Source organism: Quercus lobata, chromosome 12, assembly GCF_001633185.2.
Source record: "Quercus lobata isolate SW786 chromosome 12, ValleyOak3.0 Primary Assembly, whole genome shotgun sequence".
Lineage (NCBI taxonomy): Eukaryota > Viridiplantae > Streptophyta > Magnoliopsida > Fagales > Fagaceae > Quercus > Quercus lobata.
The window spans coordinates 1,660,355-1,679,748 of NC_044915.1; the positions used below are offsets into that span (position 1 = coordinate 1,660,355).

General features: G+C 35.4%; 1 protein-coding gene across 2 annotated transcripts; it reads left to right on the forward strand.

Moving 5' to 3' along the window:
- Positions 1-341: 341 nt before the first annotated feature.
- On the forward strand, positions 342-18,968 carry LOC115971078 (glycerol-3-phosphate acyltransferase, chloroplastic). Of its 2 annotated transcripts, none has more exons than XM_031090759.1 (13): positions 342-808; positions 5,779-5,876; positions 8,018-8,104; positions 8,263-8,360; positions 10,147-10,204; positions 11,636-11,737; positions 11,830-11,891; positions 11,993-12,103; positions 14,742-14,820; positions 16,431-16,550; positions 16,627-16,740; positions 16,917-17,071; positions 18,475-18,914. In XM_031090759.1, the coding sequence occupies exons 1-12, from the start codon at positions 526-528 to the stop codon at positions 17,052-17,054; spliced, it is 1,350 nt and encodes a 449-aa protein (XP_030946619.1). In that variant the 5' UTR covers positions 342-525; the 3' UTR covers positions 17,055-17,071; positions 18,475-18,914. The 2 variants fall into 2 exon arrangements, with proteins under 2 accessions (XP_030946619.1, XP_030946620.1); XM_031090760.1 differs by having other exon boundaries at positions 345-808; positions 16,920-17,071; positions 18,475-18,968.
- Positions 18,969-19,394: the final 426 nt, after the last annotated feature.

Genomic DNA, 19,394 nt, shown 5'->3' on the forward strand with positions numbered 1-19,394 from the left:
ATTTTATTGGATACGTCATCATTTAATGTGCTATAAGTGCGCTCCATTTGCCACATTAGTAATTTTTGTTAAGTGGGTAATGGTAAAGATTAAAATGGAATGTGTTAATTGATTTATGGAGTAAAAGTTATAAAATGAAAATGTAGGAACTAAAATGAAAAAGATGCAGAATATAGGGACTAAAAGTGCACAAAAAAAATTATAATATTAGACAAAAAAAGATAAAAAGAAAAAAAGAAAAAGAAAAAGAAAAAGAAAAAGAAAAGAAAAAAAGCACGTGCGCCCGCCAATCCCAATCCCAAACTCTATGCTCTGTGGAGTCTATTATTACTAGTCTCCCAGAGTGTGAGTCCAGTGGTAGTAGTCTCATCACTCTCTCTCTCTTTCTCTTTCGCTCTATCAAATTTCAATCAATCTTCAAACTTCAAAATCTTCACACATAAGCAACCTTTTAGAAAGTAGAAACAAATCCAAACTCTTCCCCGATTTTTTTCTCTCCACAAAAAAAAAAAAAAAAAAAAAAAAATGTTTATCCTCTCTTCTTCTCCGCCAACCACCACATTCTTCACATCCACAACCACACTCAAAGCTAGGGTTTCTTTCTCTTTTTCTGTGCGATTCTGTACTCGGAGACAACCATTTCCGTCTCTTTTTCATTCTTTTAAAGCTAGTGCCACGGCGGAGATGCTACAGGACAAGGAGCCTTCCTCCTCCTCCTCGTCGCCGGCGCCGCCACCCGCGGCTACTACTTCGTCCGGAGAAACCAGCAAGGACTCCCGCACATTTCTCAATGCCACCACTGAACAAGGTTCGCTTCCCTCTTCTTTCTTTTCTGCCAGCCTAAATTATTTCTTTACTTTCTCTTTTCTTTTCTGCTGAGAAAAATGTGGTGGAGTTAACAAAGACTGAGATTCCTAATTACTTTCTTTGTTCTTTACTCTCACTTCTCCTTTTTTTTTTTGGTTAGTAGCATCACTGCAGTGTTCTATCAGTATCGTTTCGAGTTCTTATCAACAGTTACGCAACTAAATGCGGTTGCACCAGATTAGTGTTTGTAACTAACAAATAATTGATTCTGTTTATGAATTAGTTATCATTGTCCAGAGATGACAAATTCATATTCAGTTCCTCTTAGTTTCGTAAAATAGAGTGCATTTTGAAATTTACATTTTGAGGCATAGGAAGAAATAAAGATATGTTGAATTTTATAAATATATGCTACATCTTTAATTAAAAAAAAAAAAAAAGCCTAATATGTTAAGTGAAGATGAAGAGATTTTGTTTGAAAAGTGCATTTCATTACGCCTGTTTTTTGATTTAATAAAGAGATATGTTTCTAGAAATACGCTGATGTCTTATCCTATCAAAATCTATGTAAATCCTATCTCAAAATTCCCTTTTGTGTACTTATACATTGTTTATTACTTTTTAAGTATAAACATGAATGCGATACATGTCTATACTTAAAGAGGCCATGCTATTTAAGTTAGTAATTTATGTATATCTTAGCATTGATTTGTGTCCATCTCCCCAAGATCGCTTAATTTGCATTTCTCCATAATGAGTGGTCCGGTAACACGGGGCCATTTTTTGAGTCGATAATTTTTGAATTCCAAGAGATAGATGGGAGAGTTTTTAGTTTGTTGGTTCATTAGGGTAAAGAGAGTTTAGTACGAGCCATTGGTTCTTGAGTTCTGCTTGGATTTTATGACAGATGAGAGAGAGAAAGAGAGAGAGAGAGAGAGAGTTTTGAATTAAATGACATTTATGCCAGAGAATTTTTCATGTGGGTTTCAAAAGGGGATGAACTTCCACTTGTCAGAAAATATTTTGCTATGCTTTAAGCTTTATGAGTCACGCTTTGTTGTATTGTGTATTAGTGGTTATTGTAATCATGGATATAAATCATTGTATGCTTTAACATTTAGTAATACTGTCCTAAATTGAAATATAGGACTGAGAAATCGATGATACTTATAAAAAGGGTTGATGATAGGTGATAGGTGTTAGGTGATATCAGACCTTGCTCTATTTGTTTAAAAAAAAAAAAAAAAATCCAAAGCTTGCTATTTTGTAGTGGATGTCAGGGAAATGTGGGAATAAACCTATTCAAGTATTTACATCTTCAATTATAACTAAGAAAATTATTTAGAACAGATACAGCCTGTAAGTTGGACCTTACATTACTTTTTTTGGGCGTGGACCCTATTTTATCCTGAATATTGTCTATGTTTGGTTATTTGTTTAGCCATAATTCAGGCTGACACTTTACCCAATAAATTAAGATATATATATATATATAAAATTTATTTATGAAGTTTTTCTTTTACAGTGGCTGCACATATCATTACCATATTTGTCGGGAATACATTCAAGTCTGTTTCTGTAACTGTTGTACCATGCACTAGGGTCTGAGACTAAAACGTCTAAGGTTGGTTTATTGAATCTTGACTTCTACCAGGCTGATCCATGTATTCAATTCTGGATTTAGAGGCCTGAAGAAAGTTGACCTTTGTTTGCTTTTCCAAAAAAAAAAAAAAAAACTGTCCCCATCCTCTAGGCCTTTTTGGTTGGGCTTCTCCGATGGTGCTTGAGCTTTTAATTAGCAAAAGCTACTGGTAGACTGTTTGGTAACTCAAGGGTGTTTTAGTTTTTTGTCGATTTCATAAAGCAGCTTGGTCTCTTTAGGTTTGAAATCCAGATCAAGGGTTGCTTTTTTAAAGCAGTTGCAGCTTCTTGAGCCCTCCCAACTGGCCCTTACTCTTATTAATTTTCTCTCGGTTTGTCATGATAACACATAAAAATGGAAAGTAATTAATTTCTAACAGAGGTTAGACAAGGAAAAAAAAATAAATAAAGAAGGGAGGTTCATGAAGCCAACTTTGTTCAGTATTTTGGCTTATCGAGAGCTGAGAATAAATAAGGGGACAGTTTAAATAATCATTGATTAACACTATTTGATATCTATCTAAGTTATTGAGGACATATAAAAATTCAGTTAACTCATTCACAATAAATGAATAGAATGCTCTTGGGTATGAACATAAACTGCTTAGCCTGTCAGTTGTGAATGCACTTGGATTACCTTGGTTTTGAGGGTTGTTACTAGCCTGGACAATGTGGTTCTTTGTGGTTGGCATTGGAGATTTGGTAGAACTGATAAACTAGCCCATAAGGCCTCTCCTCTGTGTTTTGTTACAAGGCAATAGCCATCCATTTGAGGGTGAGGGCTGTGGAGTGAAGCTTGATGGAGCTTTTTTTTTTTGATAGGTAAGAAACAAGTATATTCAAAAAACACTAGAATATCAAACGTACAAGAAAAGAAAGAAAAGTACAAACAAAAAGAAGAAAAACACTAAGAACAAAGAAAAAGAGAGCTAAGGAAGAGCGGAAGAGAATCACTAGATGTGAGTCCCCAAGCCCTAGCCCAATAAAAAAGGGAACCAGAAAAGAGAGCGAGCATTTGGTCATCGGATCTATCCAAATTCTCAAATGTCCACCGGTTGCGTTCCCTCCAAACACACCACATCAGACACAATGGAACTAAATTCCAAATGTGAGATGAACGCTTCCCCAACCAATTCCACCAGCTAAAAAGAAGATCTGACACCGTACCAGAAGGGACCCATGAAATCCCAAAGATTCTATAGACAAAGCATCACAACCGATAAGCCTTTCCACAATGTAACAACAAGTGATCCACTGTCTCCCCACAGCACTGACACATAATACACCAATCAACGAAGTCATAGCCCTTAAGCCTCAGATTATCTCCTGTGAGAATCCTATCCCATGCCGCTGTCCAAACAAAGAAAGGACACTAGCATATCAAACGTACAAGAAAAGAAAGAAAAGTACAAACAAAAAGAAGAAAAACACTAAGAACAAAGAAAAAGAGAGCTAAGGAAGAGCGGAAGAAAATCACTAGATGTGAGTCCCCAAGCCCTAGCCCAATAAAAAAGGGAACCAGAAAAGAGAGCGAGCATTTGGTCATCGGATCTATCCAAATTCTCAAATGTCCACTGGTTGCGTTCCCTCCAAACACACAACATCAGACACAATGGAACTAAATTCCAAATGTGAGATGAACGCTTCCCCAACCAATTCCACCAGCTAAAAAGAAGATCTGACACCTTACTAGAGGGGACCCATGAAATCCCAAAGATTCTATAGACAAAGCATCACAGCCGATAAGCCTTTCCACAATGTAACAAGAAGTGGTCCACTGTCTCCCCACAACATCGACACATAATACACCAATCAACGAAGTCATAGCCCTTAAGCCTCAGATTATCTCCTGTGAGAACCCTATCCCATGCCGCTGTCCAAACAAAGAAAGGGACACGCCAGGGTGCCTTAACCTTCCAAATGCCTTTCCAAGGAAAGACAATGGGAGAAGAACCATGTAACTTGTGATAAAAAGAGCGGATAGTAAAATCCCCTTTCTTTGACAACTTCCATCTCATGCGATCACCCTCAGTTACAAGGGGTTGATTAGAAGCCAAGAATCGGAAGAACTCATCTATCACATCTGCCTCCCAATCATTAGGACCCCGAATGAAGCGAACATCCCAAGTTCTCCTATTCCCCTCTCCTTGGCATAACAAAGAAGATTCTACGGAAGCTTCCTTGTTTGTAGCAAAAGTGTACAAGATCGGAAAAGCCAACTAGAGAGGAAGGTCTCCACACCACCTGTCTGTCCAGAATTTCACTCTAACCCCCACCCCAACCTTAAAGTGGACATTTTTGTGAAACATTTCCCATCCCATCCGAATACTTCTCCACAGACCACACCCATGAGTACCCCTTCCTAACTTAGAGGTCCATCCCCCCATTCTTCCCCAAATTTCAAAGCTACCACCCTCCTCCACAGCCTATTCTCCTCTATCCCAAAGCGCCAAAGCCACTTTCCAAGCAAGGCTTTATTGAACGTGGTTAAATTCCTAATACCCAAACCGCCATTAGCCATAGACATGCATGCCTTATCCCAACCCAACAAATGTGTTTTAGTGTCACCCCACAAGAAGTCCCTTTGTAGCTTCTCAATTTTGTTTGCCACATGTGTAGGAATGGTGAAAAGAGATAAGAAGTAAGTAGAGAGGCTAGATAATGAGCTTTTAAGCAATGTCAGTCTGCCGCTTTTTGACAAATACAATTTCTTCCAACCTGCTAACTTTCTTTCAATTTTTTCTAATATAGGGTTCCAAATAGAGGGGGCTTTATGGGATGCCCCCATTGGCATACCAAGATAAGTCATAGGCAGGGACCCAACCCTACAACCCAATATCTCTGCCAAAGCATGCACGTTATTTACCTCTTCTATAGGAACCATTTCGCTCTTAGCTACGTTCACCTTCAAACCAGTCATAGCTTGAAAACAAAGTAGCAACAATCGAATATGTAGGATTTGCTCCACCGTTGCCTCACAGAACAAAATGGTATCATTCGCAAACAGCAAATGCAAAACACATTCCCCTCTACCCCTCCTGCCATCTACCCTAAAGCCACTAAGTAATCTTGCCCCCTCCATTCTCTTCACCATCTAACTAAACACCTCCATCATAATTAAAAATAACATGGGAGACAGCGGATCCCCTTGTCTCAAATCTCTAGAGCTGCCAAAGCAACCTTTTCATACTACTATTATTCATGGATGGTTAAAGTGGATGCTAGGCTTTTTTGTTTTTCTTTTCTAGATTTTCTGGTCTCTGTATTTTTTTTTTTTTTTGTTCTTATCTCCTACATTTTTTAATGACTTATGTTGAAATTTATCTGCAGAATTGCTGGCAGGAATTACGAAGGAAAGAGAAACAGGAAGACTGCCTTCAAGTGTTGCTTCGGGGATGGAAGAATTGTACCACAATTATAAAAATGCAGTAAATAAATCTATATTCCTTAACTCATTTTTGACAGATTACATTCACATATGTTGTAGAACCACTAGTATTTTTCTTTTCCTTTCCCATTATGTAAACTGCATAGGCATTATGTCTTAACTTTCTTCCTGGGAAAAAGAAGTTTATGGTGGTATAATGTGTAGAACTGTTCAGTTGTACATAATTAAATATACAATCTAATTCCTATCTTTCAGGGAAAAAGAAGTGTATGGTGGTGTACTTTGTATAATTGTTCAGTTGTACATAATTAAATATACAATTTAACTCCCAATTTTAAGATAGTTTATAGCTTCTAGTTTGTTGCTTATAATTGGAGCAAAATACTATGCAGTCGGGAAAGAGAAAATATAAACACTTCTTGATTCAAATGAATGCTTGAATGTGCAATTAAAACTTCATAATAGAGTATTTTTCTTTTATTCAAGTTCACTTGATTAAAGAAACTACTTTCTATTCTGGCTGACATTCTATGGCCCATATATGTGCGTGACTGCCTTCAACTGTTGCTTTGGGGATGGAAGAATTGTTCCACAATTATAAAAATGGAGTAATAAATCAATATTCCTTTACTCATTTTTTACAGTATAAATTCATATATGTTCTAGAACCACTGGTATTTTTCTCTTCCTTTCCCTTTAAGTAAAATGCATAGGCATTATGCTTTAACTTTCTTCCTGGGAAAAAGAAGTTTATGGTGGTTTACTGTATGCAATTGGTTAGTTGTACATCACTTAATATACAATCTAACTCCTATCTTCCAGGGATAAAGAAATTTGTGGTGGTATAATGTGTACAATTGTTCAGCTGAACATAACTAAATATGCAATCTAACTCCTATCTTCCGGGGATAAAGAAGTGTATGGCAGTATACTGTGTACAACCATTCAGTTGTACATAACTAAATATACAATCTAACTCCCAATTTTAATATAGTTTTCAGCTCTAGCTTGTCGTTTATAATTGGAGCAAATCCTATGCAATCATGAATGAGGTAATAGTAATACTTCTTGATATTAAATGAATGCTTGAATATGCAATTAAAACTTCAAAATAAAGGGTTTTTTTTTCCCCTTCTTCCAAGTTCATTTGATTAAGAAAGAAGTCACTTTCTATTCTAGTTGACACTCTGTGGCAGCCCATATGTGTGTGTGCGCACAAATGAAATACTTTTTAACATTAAGGCAAATATGCTGTGATTGATATATGGAGAACGTGCAAAACAAGTTTAAGACTTCAAATAACCTAAAAAAACTAAGTTTTACCTGAAAGATGGTTAGTACTTATTAGAAAAGCTGGACCTAAAGTCTCCTTCATCATTCTACACCTTCTCATGATCATGTGACCTGTATACGATTAACAAAAAGTAACTGATATGCTAATTCTTAAATCTATTTGCTTGAAGTTTTCTTCTGATCTTCCAATATTTCCTAATGTTGGCCAGTGTCGATTAGTTTTGTTTATGGCATATGTGATTGACATGTATTTTGGTGGGCTTGTCTGTTTATGCAACTGCATCAACAGTTTACTTCTACTGTTTTTGTCACAAGTTATGATTAGTCAATTATGCTTTTAACTAATGAGGGTAAAGACCATGGCAATCATGGTTTTTTAAAATGATTCACCCTGTAATCATAATATCCATATTTAATCAATTTGGATAATGTCATGATCAGTTCCATAGTTGAAGCTTCTGTAATGCTACTTTTTTATTGTAAATTGTCAAATATTTGATAATTTATGTGACCTTGACTGCTGTACCAATGATTGTTCTCATTATTTTGTTGCACTTAATGCTACTTCTAGCTAAAATTGTATTTTGGTTTCATGCTTTATTGTTATTTAAAACTTCTGAATGTTGGAGAACATGCAATTAGTGTAGGATTATTTTTCAAATTTCCTTTACAAGGACAAAGACAAGTTTTCCTCATTTAGGGTTCTATCCTGCAAATTTAATATACTGATGCACCCTTATACAACATGCTGTGTTCATGAGCTATAGCTCAAATTGTACCTTTCCCCGTTTTAAGAACAGGTGGAAGGTTAAGGACCCAATGGGTGCTTATGTAACTTACCAATAATTTTTTTTAAAAAAGTTAAATTTGTGAGCTGTCATGTTTCAGGTTTTCCAAAGTGGAAATCCAAGGGCAGATGAGATAGTACTGTCAAATATGGCTATTGCGTTTGATCGTATGTTCTATGATGTTGAGGTAATTTTTAACTATTTACTCTATCATTATGTTTTTATAGCTTAAAAAATATGTCCATCTCCAGTCTGCAGATTTTTTTTTTTTGATAAGTCAGATATTGGATACAAGTTATCAGTTTTTATGAATCCTTTGTATGAAATATTATAGTACTTTTTCAGGACCCTTTTGTCTTCGAACCATTTCACGAAGCACTGAGAGAACCTTTTGACTACTACGTGTTTGGTCAAAATTATATCCGTCCTTTAGTTGATTACAGGTGAGGTGACAATTAGTGCTTCTTTCCCCATATGGTTTTGTTGACAAATCTTGATTTGGTTTTCAATCAACTACCTGAAATTGAAGATTTCACTCGTTTTATGTTTTTCTACACGTTCATATCAGTAATATGTCATTCCTCTATATTAATATGCATGTGGTTGCTGAATATCTGTTGTTTCATGAAGTACATGTGGTCTTTAAGTATGATAAACAAAGACGCTTAATGTAGAGATTATTTGTTGGGAGTTATGTCTGATGGCTATAAGATCTTAAATTAGTTCTCGTTACTTGGGAAATGGTATTGTTGAGTTATTATCTGAGTGTGCTTAGGATCTTAAGTGGATCAAGTTCATATATATGTATTGAAGTACATAACTCATGTATGCTATTTGCTTCTTATTTTATTGCTTTCTATGATCAAGTAATGAGTTGCACATTTGTTCACCTCCTTTTTAATCTCTTACCATTTTTGTTTATTTCATTATTTTTTGTTTGGTTGGTTTTTTCTTTTTTGGTGTTAATTGTGACTATCCACTTTAAACTCTAAACTATACAATTTTGCGATTGACACTTTAATTTGAGATTAATTTGTAATGTCCACTTTGACATCCATCACCAATGTTAGGATTAGCAAATTAGTGGGCTCTAAGGTGAAGATAACAAATTAATGGGAATTGATTTGTTAATTTTGACATATTTCTGCAACTCACGACCAAATTAGCCCATTAATTTGTTATTTTTTTATGTTGATTTTGGATGGTGAAATGGAAATTGCATATTAATATCAAATTAGGGTGTTATTGCAATAATTTCTAGTTTAGAGTGGACATTGGAAGTGTCCCCATAGTTTAGGGTGGATTCTGTGATTAACCTTTTTTCTTTTAGATTTTTTTTTTTTCAATATAATGTTCATGTCATAAGTATGACTAATCCAATGTGTTGTTTAGATAACAGAGTGATAATGTAGCAGCTTTGTATTTTTAAACTCCTTAGGATTTAGACCAATTCTAGAATGCTTACAGTGCCCATATTTGTGAGCATGCAAGCATTTACATAAATACATATTGTGATGCCTCATAGTTGTCTTAAAAAGGTACAACAAAACGCAAAAGCTGATGTTGCTTGGTTGTGGTTTGCATGTCTTGGTAGTGGTTTTGGGATTTGAATACCCTCCATCTGCACAATAAGGGTCTGTTTGGAAACAGCTTATTTAGCTTTTTGTTGAAAACTTTTTGCTGAAAGTGTGCTCGTGTATACTTGTACCTTGAAAAAATTTGAAATTGTGAGTAAAAGCGGGAAAAAGTGAGGTTTTAAAAAGCTGTACATAAAGTTAAAAGTTAAAAGTTAAAAGCTAAAACTTAAAACTGATGCCAAACTCACCCTAAGTAGGCTTCTGTCTAGCTTTCTCATCATATGAGTGATCATTGTAGTATGCGTAGATGTCGCATAATCTCAGATTCACACTAGATGATTAAGTTGGAAACAGAGAATCCTCCTGTAGATCTTTGCTCTGATTGAGAGCTAGTTGTCTATTTCTGCATTCCATCACAGCACTGTACTCAGCTTCTCATCTTTAATGGATGTAAAAGTTTAGCGTTCTCTTTTCTTTCAAGTCTTCTGTTCTTATCCTGCTTACTTATAATGGAATTTACTGGAATAATTAACTTGTAATCTAATTCTGAAACCAGTGGCTACTGTTTTGCAATCAACACGTATTGAGAATTTCATGTGCTTTGGGACCCCTAGTGTTTACCTTAGCTCTGACTTTATAGTCTTTGATGCAGAAATTCATATGTTGGCAACATTTCCCTTTTCTATGAAATGGAAGAGAAGCTTCAGCAGGTTCCTATTTTCAATATTCCAGTTTATTTTTGTATACGCTGCAGCTAATAGTTGAATTCTTTTCAGTTATCTCTTTCTTGCCAAGTTAAAAAAATGTAGCTTCCTCCTAGTTTGTTGTGCTTTTTTTTTTATGTGTTTGTATGGGGGCTGTTTAAGCTAGTAAGTAGATGTGCATGCTGAAGTCTTATAGATGATTTTGGGTATGATGAACATAGGGTATGTGCATGACTCTAAAAAGAAAAATTCAATGTGGTCAGTATTTACTTTTTACCATGTAGCGTTTTTGAAAAGGAAAATTTTTAGGCAGGCTACTTCAATAACTGAACCAACATGATAACTTGAGGAAGCGTAGGCTTATTGTTATTTTTATTTTTTTGAGAACCAGGCTTGTTGTTATTGACTGGTGTTGCATGTGTAAGAGGGCAGGGGATTCTATTAATCATTTACTCTTGCATTGTCCAATAGCCAGAGTTGTGGCGTATGGTATTTACACTTTTTGGGGTTACTTGGGTTATGCCAAAGGATGTAGTGGAGTTTCTAGCTAGTTGGCCAGGCAAATTTAGAAGACATGGAAATGGGGTGATAATGGTCCCCCACTGTTTGATGTGGTGTATATGGAGGGAGAGGAATGCTCAGATTTTTGAAGGAACCGAAAGATCGATTCAAGACTTGAAGATTTCATTCTTCTGTTAGGGTGGACAAATGCATTGGGTCTCTTCTCTTTTAATTCTTTGTCTGATATGCTTTATAGATGTAGTTTTACACTTAGTTTTTTTATTGTTCTCATACTTTCTTTGGTACATGTCTTGTTTGCGTTGTTTTTTGTATTTGTTATTTCTATCAATGAAGTTTATTATTTATCAAAAAAACTGAACCAACATTAGCTTTTCATTGCAGGTTTTGTTTAGTTCCACTGGTCTATGGGTTGATTGTGTTATGAAATTGAGAGCTGTTCTTGGTTGGTTAGTTTGGGGTTAAAGGCTTAAACTGTTCAAAGTAACTGGTGTGAGTTGTATGGGGGACTTTCATAATTAGAATCTTTCTGCAATGTGCTTCCTTTACTATTCTAGGCTATGAGACTAAGGCTAGCATTTAGCATTGATGCTAGCTGTCCCAATTGCTTTTGTGCATTAGTTGTGTGAGATTTGGATGGTAAGAGTGCCCAGATGTCTCTCTGGTATGCTGTATGCTATTGCTAGCTGTCTCAACCAGTCCCAATATGTTTTTCACAGTTCTATTGATCAATGCCTGTTCAAGTGATGGGTGAAGAAATCGAACATCATAAAGAATTATCTGCTTGTTTAATGGCCTGTTATATGTGCTTATTTTTAAAGCATTTTTTATGCTTGCCAGTATTTAATCTTCAAATATTTCTTGATGTAGAAGTGGCTTTTTTGGGATGTAATAAGTAACTCTTATGATTGATTGCAGGGTCACAATATTGTCTTGATGTCAAACCACCAAACTGAAGCTGACCCTGCTATCATTGCATTGTTGCTTGAAGCAACAAACCCGCGTATTGCTGAGAACATGGTGAAACTTTTCTTTTCCCCTTTCAAATACAGATGCCATTGTTGTGCATTTGGAAATGTTGGCATAACAAATTTGTACTTCATGTACTGCAGACCTATGTAGCAGGGGATAGAGTTTTAATAGATCCTCTTTGCAAACCCTTCAGTATTGGAAGGTGATTTTGAAATTTGTAGATATATCATATAGTTATCATGCTCCAGTTCCCATTTAAAGTTTCATGAATTTTATGTTATCATCCTTTTTAAATTTTCCTAGGAATCTTATATGCGTGTACTCGAAAAAGCACTTGACTGATATTCCTGAGCTTGTTGAGATGAAAAGAAAAGCAAACACGCGAAGTTTGAAGGAAATGGCTTTACGTTTAAGGTATCTCTATTTCTTTGCTCTGTTTGTCTGATTGAAATCATGGATATGATATCTGTGCATATAAGGAATAAGTACAACTGGATTTTATTTCTTATTTCTGGTCATCATGGGTATCTTTGCCATTTATATTTTTTACTCATTCTTGTCTTTCTTCAGAGTAAACCCTTTTTTTTTTTTTTTTTTATAAGTAAGAGAAATTTTTTTGCAAAAATGACTACTTCATGCAAAAAGAGGCACAAAGTAGCGAAAAGAATTATAAACAAAAAATTATGTACAATAAAAAAGAGAATCTATAAACATTGGAATGGAATCACTATAGGTGAGTCCCCAAGCATGAGACCAATCAAACAAAGTTGATGTAGGGAGCCAAAATTTTATTCTTTAATTTGCAATGAATTTTGTTTTTGAATTTGGTTATTAATGTTCAGGGTTTTAAGGGGTTTAATTAGATGTTTTCCATATTGGTGTAATGTCTAAATCCTATTTAATTAGTACTCCTGTAATCAAGAAGAGGCAGATGAGTTTGAATATGAATTTTATGATGAGTTAAGAATATTTCTCCTTCTTTGTTCTCTTTGTTTGGTGGTGATGCCTAGGGTTTGTAGGCAGATTCTAGGCGGTGAAGCCTAGGATTTGTTTTGTTTGTTCCTTTTATGCATCTTTTATCTCCATTTTCCTACTTGTTCTGCATCAAAAGTCCCTACGAGCAGCAGTGCTCCCCTGTAATCTCCAAGCCCTCAATTGTATGATTATTATGCTCCCTCCAAATGATCCACATCATACGCAGCAGTGCCAAATTCCAAATGTTTGACATTTGACAATACTTCCCTAACCAGTTCCTCCACCCAACCAAAAGATCAAAAACCCTCTATGGTAAAACCCAAGAGACACTAAAAGATCTAAAAATAGAACTCCATAACTAATAAGCCCCCTCACAATTAATCAAATGATGGTCAACAGTCTGCCCACTACACTGACACTTACAACACCGATCCACTATATTTTCTTCATATTTCATTCAATGAAGTGTAATGTTTATATTATTAGCACTTCTAAATTAGTCGCGTGGGAGAAAGTTTGTTTATCGATGGAGGAAGGTGGTTTGGGGATAAGGAGGGTGGGGTTGTTTGATCAAGCCTTGCTTGATAAGTGGTTATGGTGCTTTGGGAAAGAAGATCACAGGTTATGGTGTCAGGTTATAGCAACCAAATATGGAGTGGATAGTGGGGGTTGGTGTACTAGGGATGTTCGAGGGACCCATGGTTGTGGACTGTGGAAGAATATTAGAGCAAGAGCTGAGAGTTTCTTTAGACAGGTGGAGTATGCTGTGAGGGAAAGGCCACCGTATTCGTTTTTGGTATGACCCTTGGAGTGGGCCTATCCCTCTAAAGGATCTCTATCCAGATCTGTTTGCTTGTGCTGTTTCCAAAGGAGCTTGGATTTCTGATTTGGTTGTTTCTAATTTAGAAGGGGGTAATAGAAGCTGGAATTTACAGTTCCATCGAGCTTTTCATGAAAGGGGGGTAGAGAGAGCATATTCTCTGCTTAAGCATCTTTATTCTAATATGCCAAGGGGTGAGAGAGATGATTCGTTGACTTGGAAGTTGAATCGTTCTAGTGCCTTTGATGTTCGCTCTTACTATAACTTGCTAGCTGATCCGGATGGCTCTTCTTCCACTTCTTTTCCCTAGAAGAGCATTTGGAGTACAAAGGTACCTAAAAGGGTGTCTTTCTTTTTATGGACAATAGCTAGGGGTAGTATTCTTACCATTGATAATCTGGTTCTTAGGCGATTACCACTGGTTAATTGGTGTTGCATGTGCCGGTGTAATGAGGAAACTGTGAATTATCTTCTACTCCATTGTAAGTTTGCTTATGCCTTGTGGAGTGAAGTTTTTTTGATATTTGGAATCCAGTGGGTGATGCCAAAGATAGTAGCCTCCCTTCTTTTTGGCTGGTGGAATTGGCCGGGAAGCATTCCTCTAATATTTGGAAGATGGTTCCAGCTTTTTTGATGTGGTTAATTTGGCGGGAGCGTAATAATCGTACTTTTGAAGATATTGTGAGATCAATTGATCTTTTGAAGCTTATACTAGTTGGGACCTTATTTAAGTGGGGTAAAATTTGGGGTTTTGCACAATGTATTTCCATTTCTGAATTTCTTCTTTCTATTCGTATCTCTTCCTAAGGTACTTGTATTCGTTTTAAGTTCTAAGTGTTCACCATTGTGAACAACTGAACATGGTGTCCTTTTTATTAAATAAATCTTTGATTACCTATCAAAAAAAAAGTTTTGGAATTGTTGATTAGGTATAAGCAATACGCTTTCACCCACATACACCTTCACACATACTTTCTCTGTTGATTTCTATCTTTTGGTATAATGATCTCCTTTTTGTCCCTTTATGGCTTTATCTGAGCTCATCCTAATCCTTCAACTTAGAGCATATAATTTTTTACTATTGCTTATAGAAGTAGGGAAGTTGTTATTGTTGCTCGAGTGTCTAGATGTTTATTGTGTTTATTCTCTTATATGACTTCAATACAGAGCATGCTTCTTAGTTTGATGGTCGATTTTCTATAAATTCTGGAAAATCTCCATTCTGGTCTTCTATCACTTAGGTGCTTCCTGATACAGGGGTGGATCACAACTTATATGGATTGCACCGAGTGGTGGGAGGGACCGACCGTATCCTCACACAGAAGACTGGTATCCAGTAAGTTTTTTCATCTTCAATACTTCTTTGCGAATATATTTGGGTTTGTTTCTCATGCCTTTTAGGATACATCTATGTAAAAAAGATACGTCTAGGTAAAAATATATTGGAACTTAATGTTAGTTTCATTGTGACCCTGGTAGGGTGCTGAACAAGGTTTGTAGAAGTTGTTTAGGGATTTAGGAAGAAAAGCAGGACAAACTCTATGTTTCACCACTTAGGTTTGCTTGAAATCACCACCAAGCCATTTGAAAATTTCAATGGAAGTTCATGAATCAGGTCAAGCTCTCTGCATTGGGGTACAGTGCTTATATACACTCCAAGGACTAAACTCTAACACTAATTGATGTGTGCCAAAGCCCATTTATTGAATTATGAAAATAATATTGACTCTAGCAAATTAGATAGAATAGTAGTAGCCTAATTAGCTATTTTTTTATGACTAATAAAATTGTATTAAATAAAAAAAGAGTCCGTCAATAGACAAGAAATATACTAAAGATAGCTACCAAGTCAAGAAAATGACCAACTACCAATGAAAGCAAGAAAAGTAGAACATGAATGGTTGAATAACACAGCCATTCAGTCAAACAAAGCATGCAGAAGGAATAGTTTCAACTCCGTTGAAGGCCTCTCTAACCTTCAAATGCTCTATGATAGTCTAACTAATTATACCTAAAATAAATTCCAATGGACTAATAGTAAAAATACAGTTGACTTCCAATATAAAATTAAATTTTTTTTTTTTTTTTTGCAGTTCGTGCATCATTCAACTCCCTCCACAATTTCTGTTTCCTTGTTGAAACATTGCCAAACTCTGTTTCATTCCATTGCATTAAATCCGATTTTAGCACTTTAAACTTTATGGCCTAAATATAACTAGGAGTCCCCTGAAAACAATAAGCCTCCCACCAAGATTTCACCTTTTCCACAAAACCCTATGCTTTTAACCACATGTTTTCGAAACAAAAGGGTCTATGCCCATGTTATTGATTCCCTCCCTCTAACAGAATAGGAAAGTGATCTGCTAAAATTCTAGGTAACCTTCTTTGAGAGATGCAAGTAAAGTAAACCTCCCAATGATGGGAGAAAAGAAAACAATTGATTCTAGAACCTGAGGAAGAATTAGACCAAGGGTAAAACCCCAAATACGAGACCCATCAAACAAGGTCCCAACTAGCAAAGACTTCACCAGATCTATTGGGCTCTCAATATCTTCAAAAATACGTATATTATGTTCCTACCAAATTAACCACATGAGACACGCTGATACCATATTCCAAATTTTTGAAAACTGTTTCCCCAACCAATTCCTCAAAGCAAACAGTAGAGACGCTAAAGTCTTGGGCATCACCCACTGAATCCCAAACAACAAAAAAACTTCACTCCATAAAGCATGCACACAAAGTTATAGTGGAGCAAAAGATGGTCCACAGTTTCCCCATCACATCTACACAAGCAATCAATTAACAAGTTAATATGTTATTTATCTGGCCAAAGAAGTTAGTTCATATATATATTTGGAGTTCTTTTTGTATGACATGTTATCCCCTTTATTTCCATTTTTTGTAATGTCATTAAATTCTTCTATACTGATATAAGGGGGTCAGGCACCCTTTGATACTTCTTCAGTGGACAATATGAGAAGGCTAGTAGAACACTCGGGTACCCCAGGGCATATATATCCAATGGCATTATTGTGCCACAACATAATGCCCCCTCCACTCCAGGTATCCCTTTGTCTTTGACTTGGCATCTTCTCTGTTATATTTTTTGTTTGCCGTGAAGAATATTTGTTGTTTCCAGGTAGAAAAGGAAATTGGAGAGAAAAGAGTCATCTCATTTCATGGGGTTGGATTATCAGTGTCACCAGGCATCAGCTTCTCTGATATTGCCACTGCCTGCGAAAACCCCGAAGAGGTTGGTTCCATTTAGTATACTGGTCTCTCTCTTACCTGGTTTAATAAATGGTTCCTGAAATTTACATTCCATTTAGTATACTGGTCTTTCTCGTATTGGTTGCCTAAGAGCATCATGCACATTATTTATATGATTTTATTTTGATTGATTATTAAAGAGCTGGCTGTTCACCTTAGCAGGCTAAGGACCTATACACACAAGCTGTCTATAATGTCGTGATGGAGCAATACAATGTGCTCAAATCTGCTATTCATGCCAAACAAGGACTGGAAGCATCTACACCAAGTGTCTCTTTGTCACAGCCCTGGAATTAGTTAACCTTTTTAATCAGGTACCTTAGCTTATTATTATTATTATTTTTTGGCAATATATTTTATTAGAAGGTAAGGAAATTGCTCAAGTACACGCAGGTAGGATACTAGAGAGATACCTGAAATCACATATAATTGGGTACTTAAATCTTTTTAAGTTCATCAATTGGGTCCTATGCACAAAGATTTTAGTTTAATGAAACAGTTGCTTTCATTAAAGCACAAATACTTCCATGAAAATGGGTTTGTTTACCAAGAACAATATTGCAGATCAAGCTGGAATACTTGTTGTCATTGTCTTTAATATCATTGCTTGTAAATAATTAGCCCTTGGGAGTATTTAATATGGCAGATATATATCGGTGAATATTTAATTTAGTGGATAATGATCAATTAAAATTTATTATATACCCTTGCATTCTAGATTTGTCAAATATGAACTGATGAGGACGGTACACCTTATTAGATTGGGTTTCTTATTTAGTTAGATAGTTTAGGATTCCATTTTATTTTGAGTTCAAATAAGGTTTTGATGATTAGATAAGGATTAGCCTTTTTTTTTGATAGGTAATAAAACTTTTATTGAAAAAACTGAACATCATGTTCACGATAGTGAACACTCTGAACAAGGAAAAATACAACCAAATCAAGAGCTAAAAGAAAGAGAGAGTAAAAACTCAGACAAAGAAATACAACTCGTACAACCCCAAATACAAGCCCAAAGAAACAAAGCACCGAAAAGAAACAACTTTAAGAGGTCTAAGGGTCTCTCCTTGTCTTCAAAAAAGGATAGCCTTTTAGATTGTTATTAGTTTAGAGTTAGTTATATGGTTTATGAATTTTTATTCCTGCAAGCTCTATATAAAGGCTTCAGGTGGTTTATGTATGTTTTATTAGATGATTGAGTCATGACATATTGGAGATTTTCCAATAGTTGGGTTCTGATTCCTATAAGTTTTTTTTTTTCTTGGTGCTGATTCCAAGCACCCCTAAGTTTTTATCTTTTAATTTTCTTGTTCTTTTATTTTTCTCTTGATTGTCCTGCATCATGAACTGAGTTGATAAGAGATGTAAGAATTCAAAATTGATTGGAAGTAATTCACACCCTTTGCAAATCACTTAAAGCATATGTTAAGGAAATGCTATTGCATGATTTATTTTTCTAGGGATGTTTCTTGGCTGGAATACTCTCTCTCCCAAGCCTATCATAATTATTATTTTAATTGTAATGGAGGATTTAAAAAAAAAAAAAATATATATATATATATATATATATTTTTTTTTTTTCTTTAATCTCAAACTTTAAGATTAGAATTGCTAATGGGAAGCCAGTCCATACAGAGGTAGGGAGAAGTCATAAGAAACTCTAAATTGTAGCTGTTCTTCTGTTATATTTTAATTAATTTCCTTGGTTGTGTTACAGGCTAGGACCCCTATTTTTAACATACTTTTGTAATTCAACTATGCCGCTGCCCCATTAATACAAGCGTGCAATGTGAAAGGAAGCCCTACATCCATGTCCCTTGATTACTTGATGGATATTTGCCACACATCTCCTGGTCTTTTTTTGGGCATATGTTGGAGTAGAGATGAATTCATCAGAATCTGGAACTGTGTTGGAAGTTCAAATTTTCAGCTTCAGGTACCAAGGGTGAAGCTCAATTTCCAGTGTAGTTGTACAGATCTGTGATAGGCAATTTACGTGTATATTTTGCTCAAATTTTATACATCATATCTTGTATTTAAACTAGATGCACAATTTTCTTCTCTCTCTCTTTGAATTACACTATCTTGAACTTTTCACAATAAGGTCAGTATCTGGAAGTATTTGAACATGTGCTCAAGAAGCAAAGTTTTTACCTATACGGCTATTCGCCAAGCATGATTTTGTATAGAATGAGATGGCGAGTTTTCTTAGTGGAAAGATGGGATGACAGATAAAGTGAGAAAACCACTAAATTTAAAGCAATGAAAAAAGAAAGAGAAACTATAATAGCGCACATGAAAATGGATGTAAATACTATTTTAGTCTTTAAATTTTATCAAAATTTTGTTTTTTGTTTCTAAACTATTGAAAAATTTGTCTCTAAACTATTGAAAAAAAAAATTACAATTGGATAAAGTTTAAGGATCAAAATGGTATTTTACCATTTTAAATCATTTGAACTTGATGTCTTGATTTTGAGGGTATTGAAGGTTCCCAAAGTTAGTTTAGGTAAAATCATGTCTTAAAACCGAAAAAATAGATTCAAAAGTTTGATTATGTGTAGGGAAGATATTAAACACCTTACCACAGTAATCAAAAGATGGTATCTAATTTGGATTTTTTTTTTTTTTGGTAAA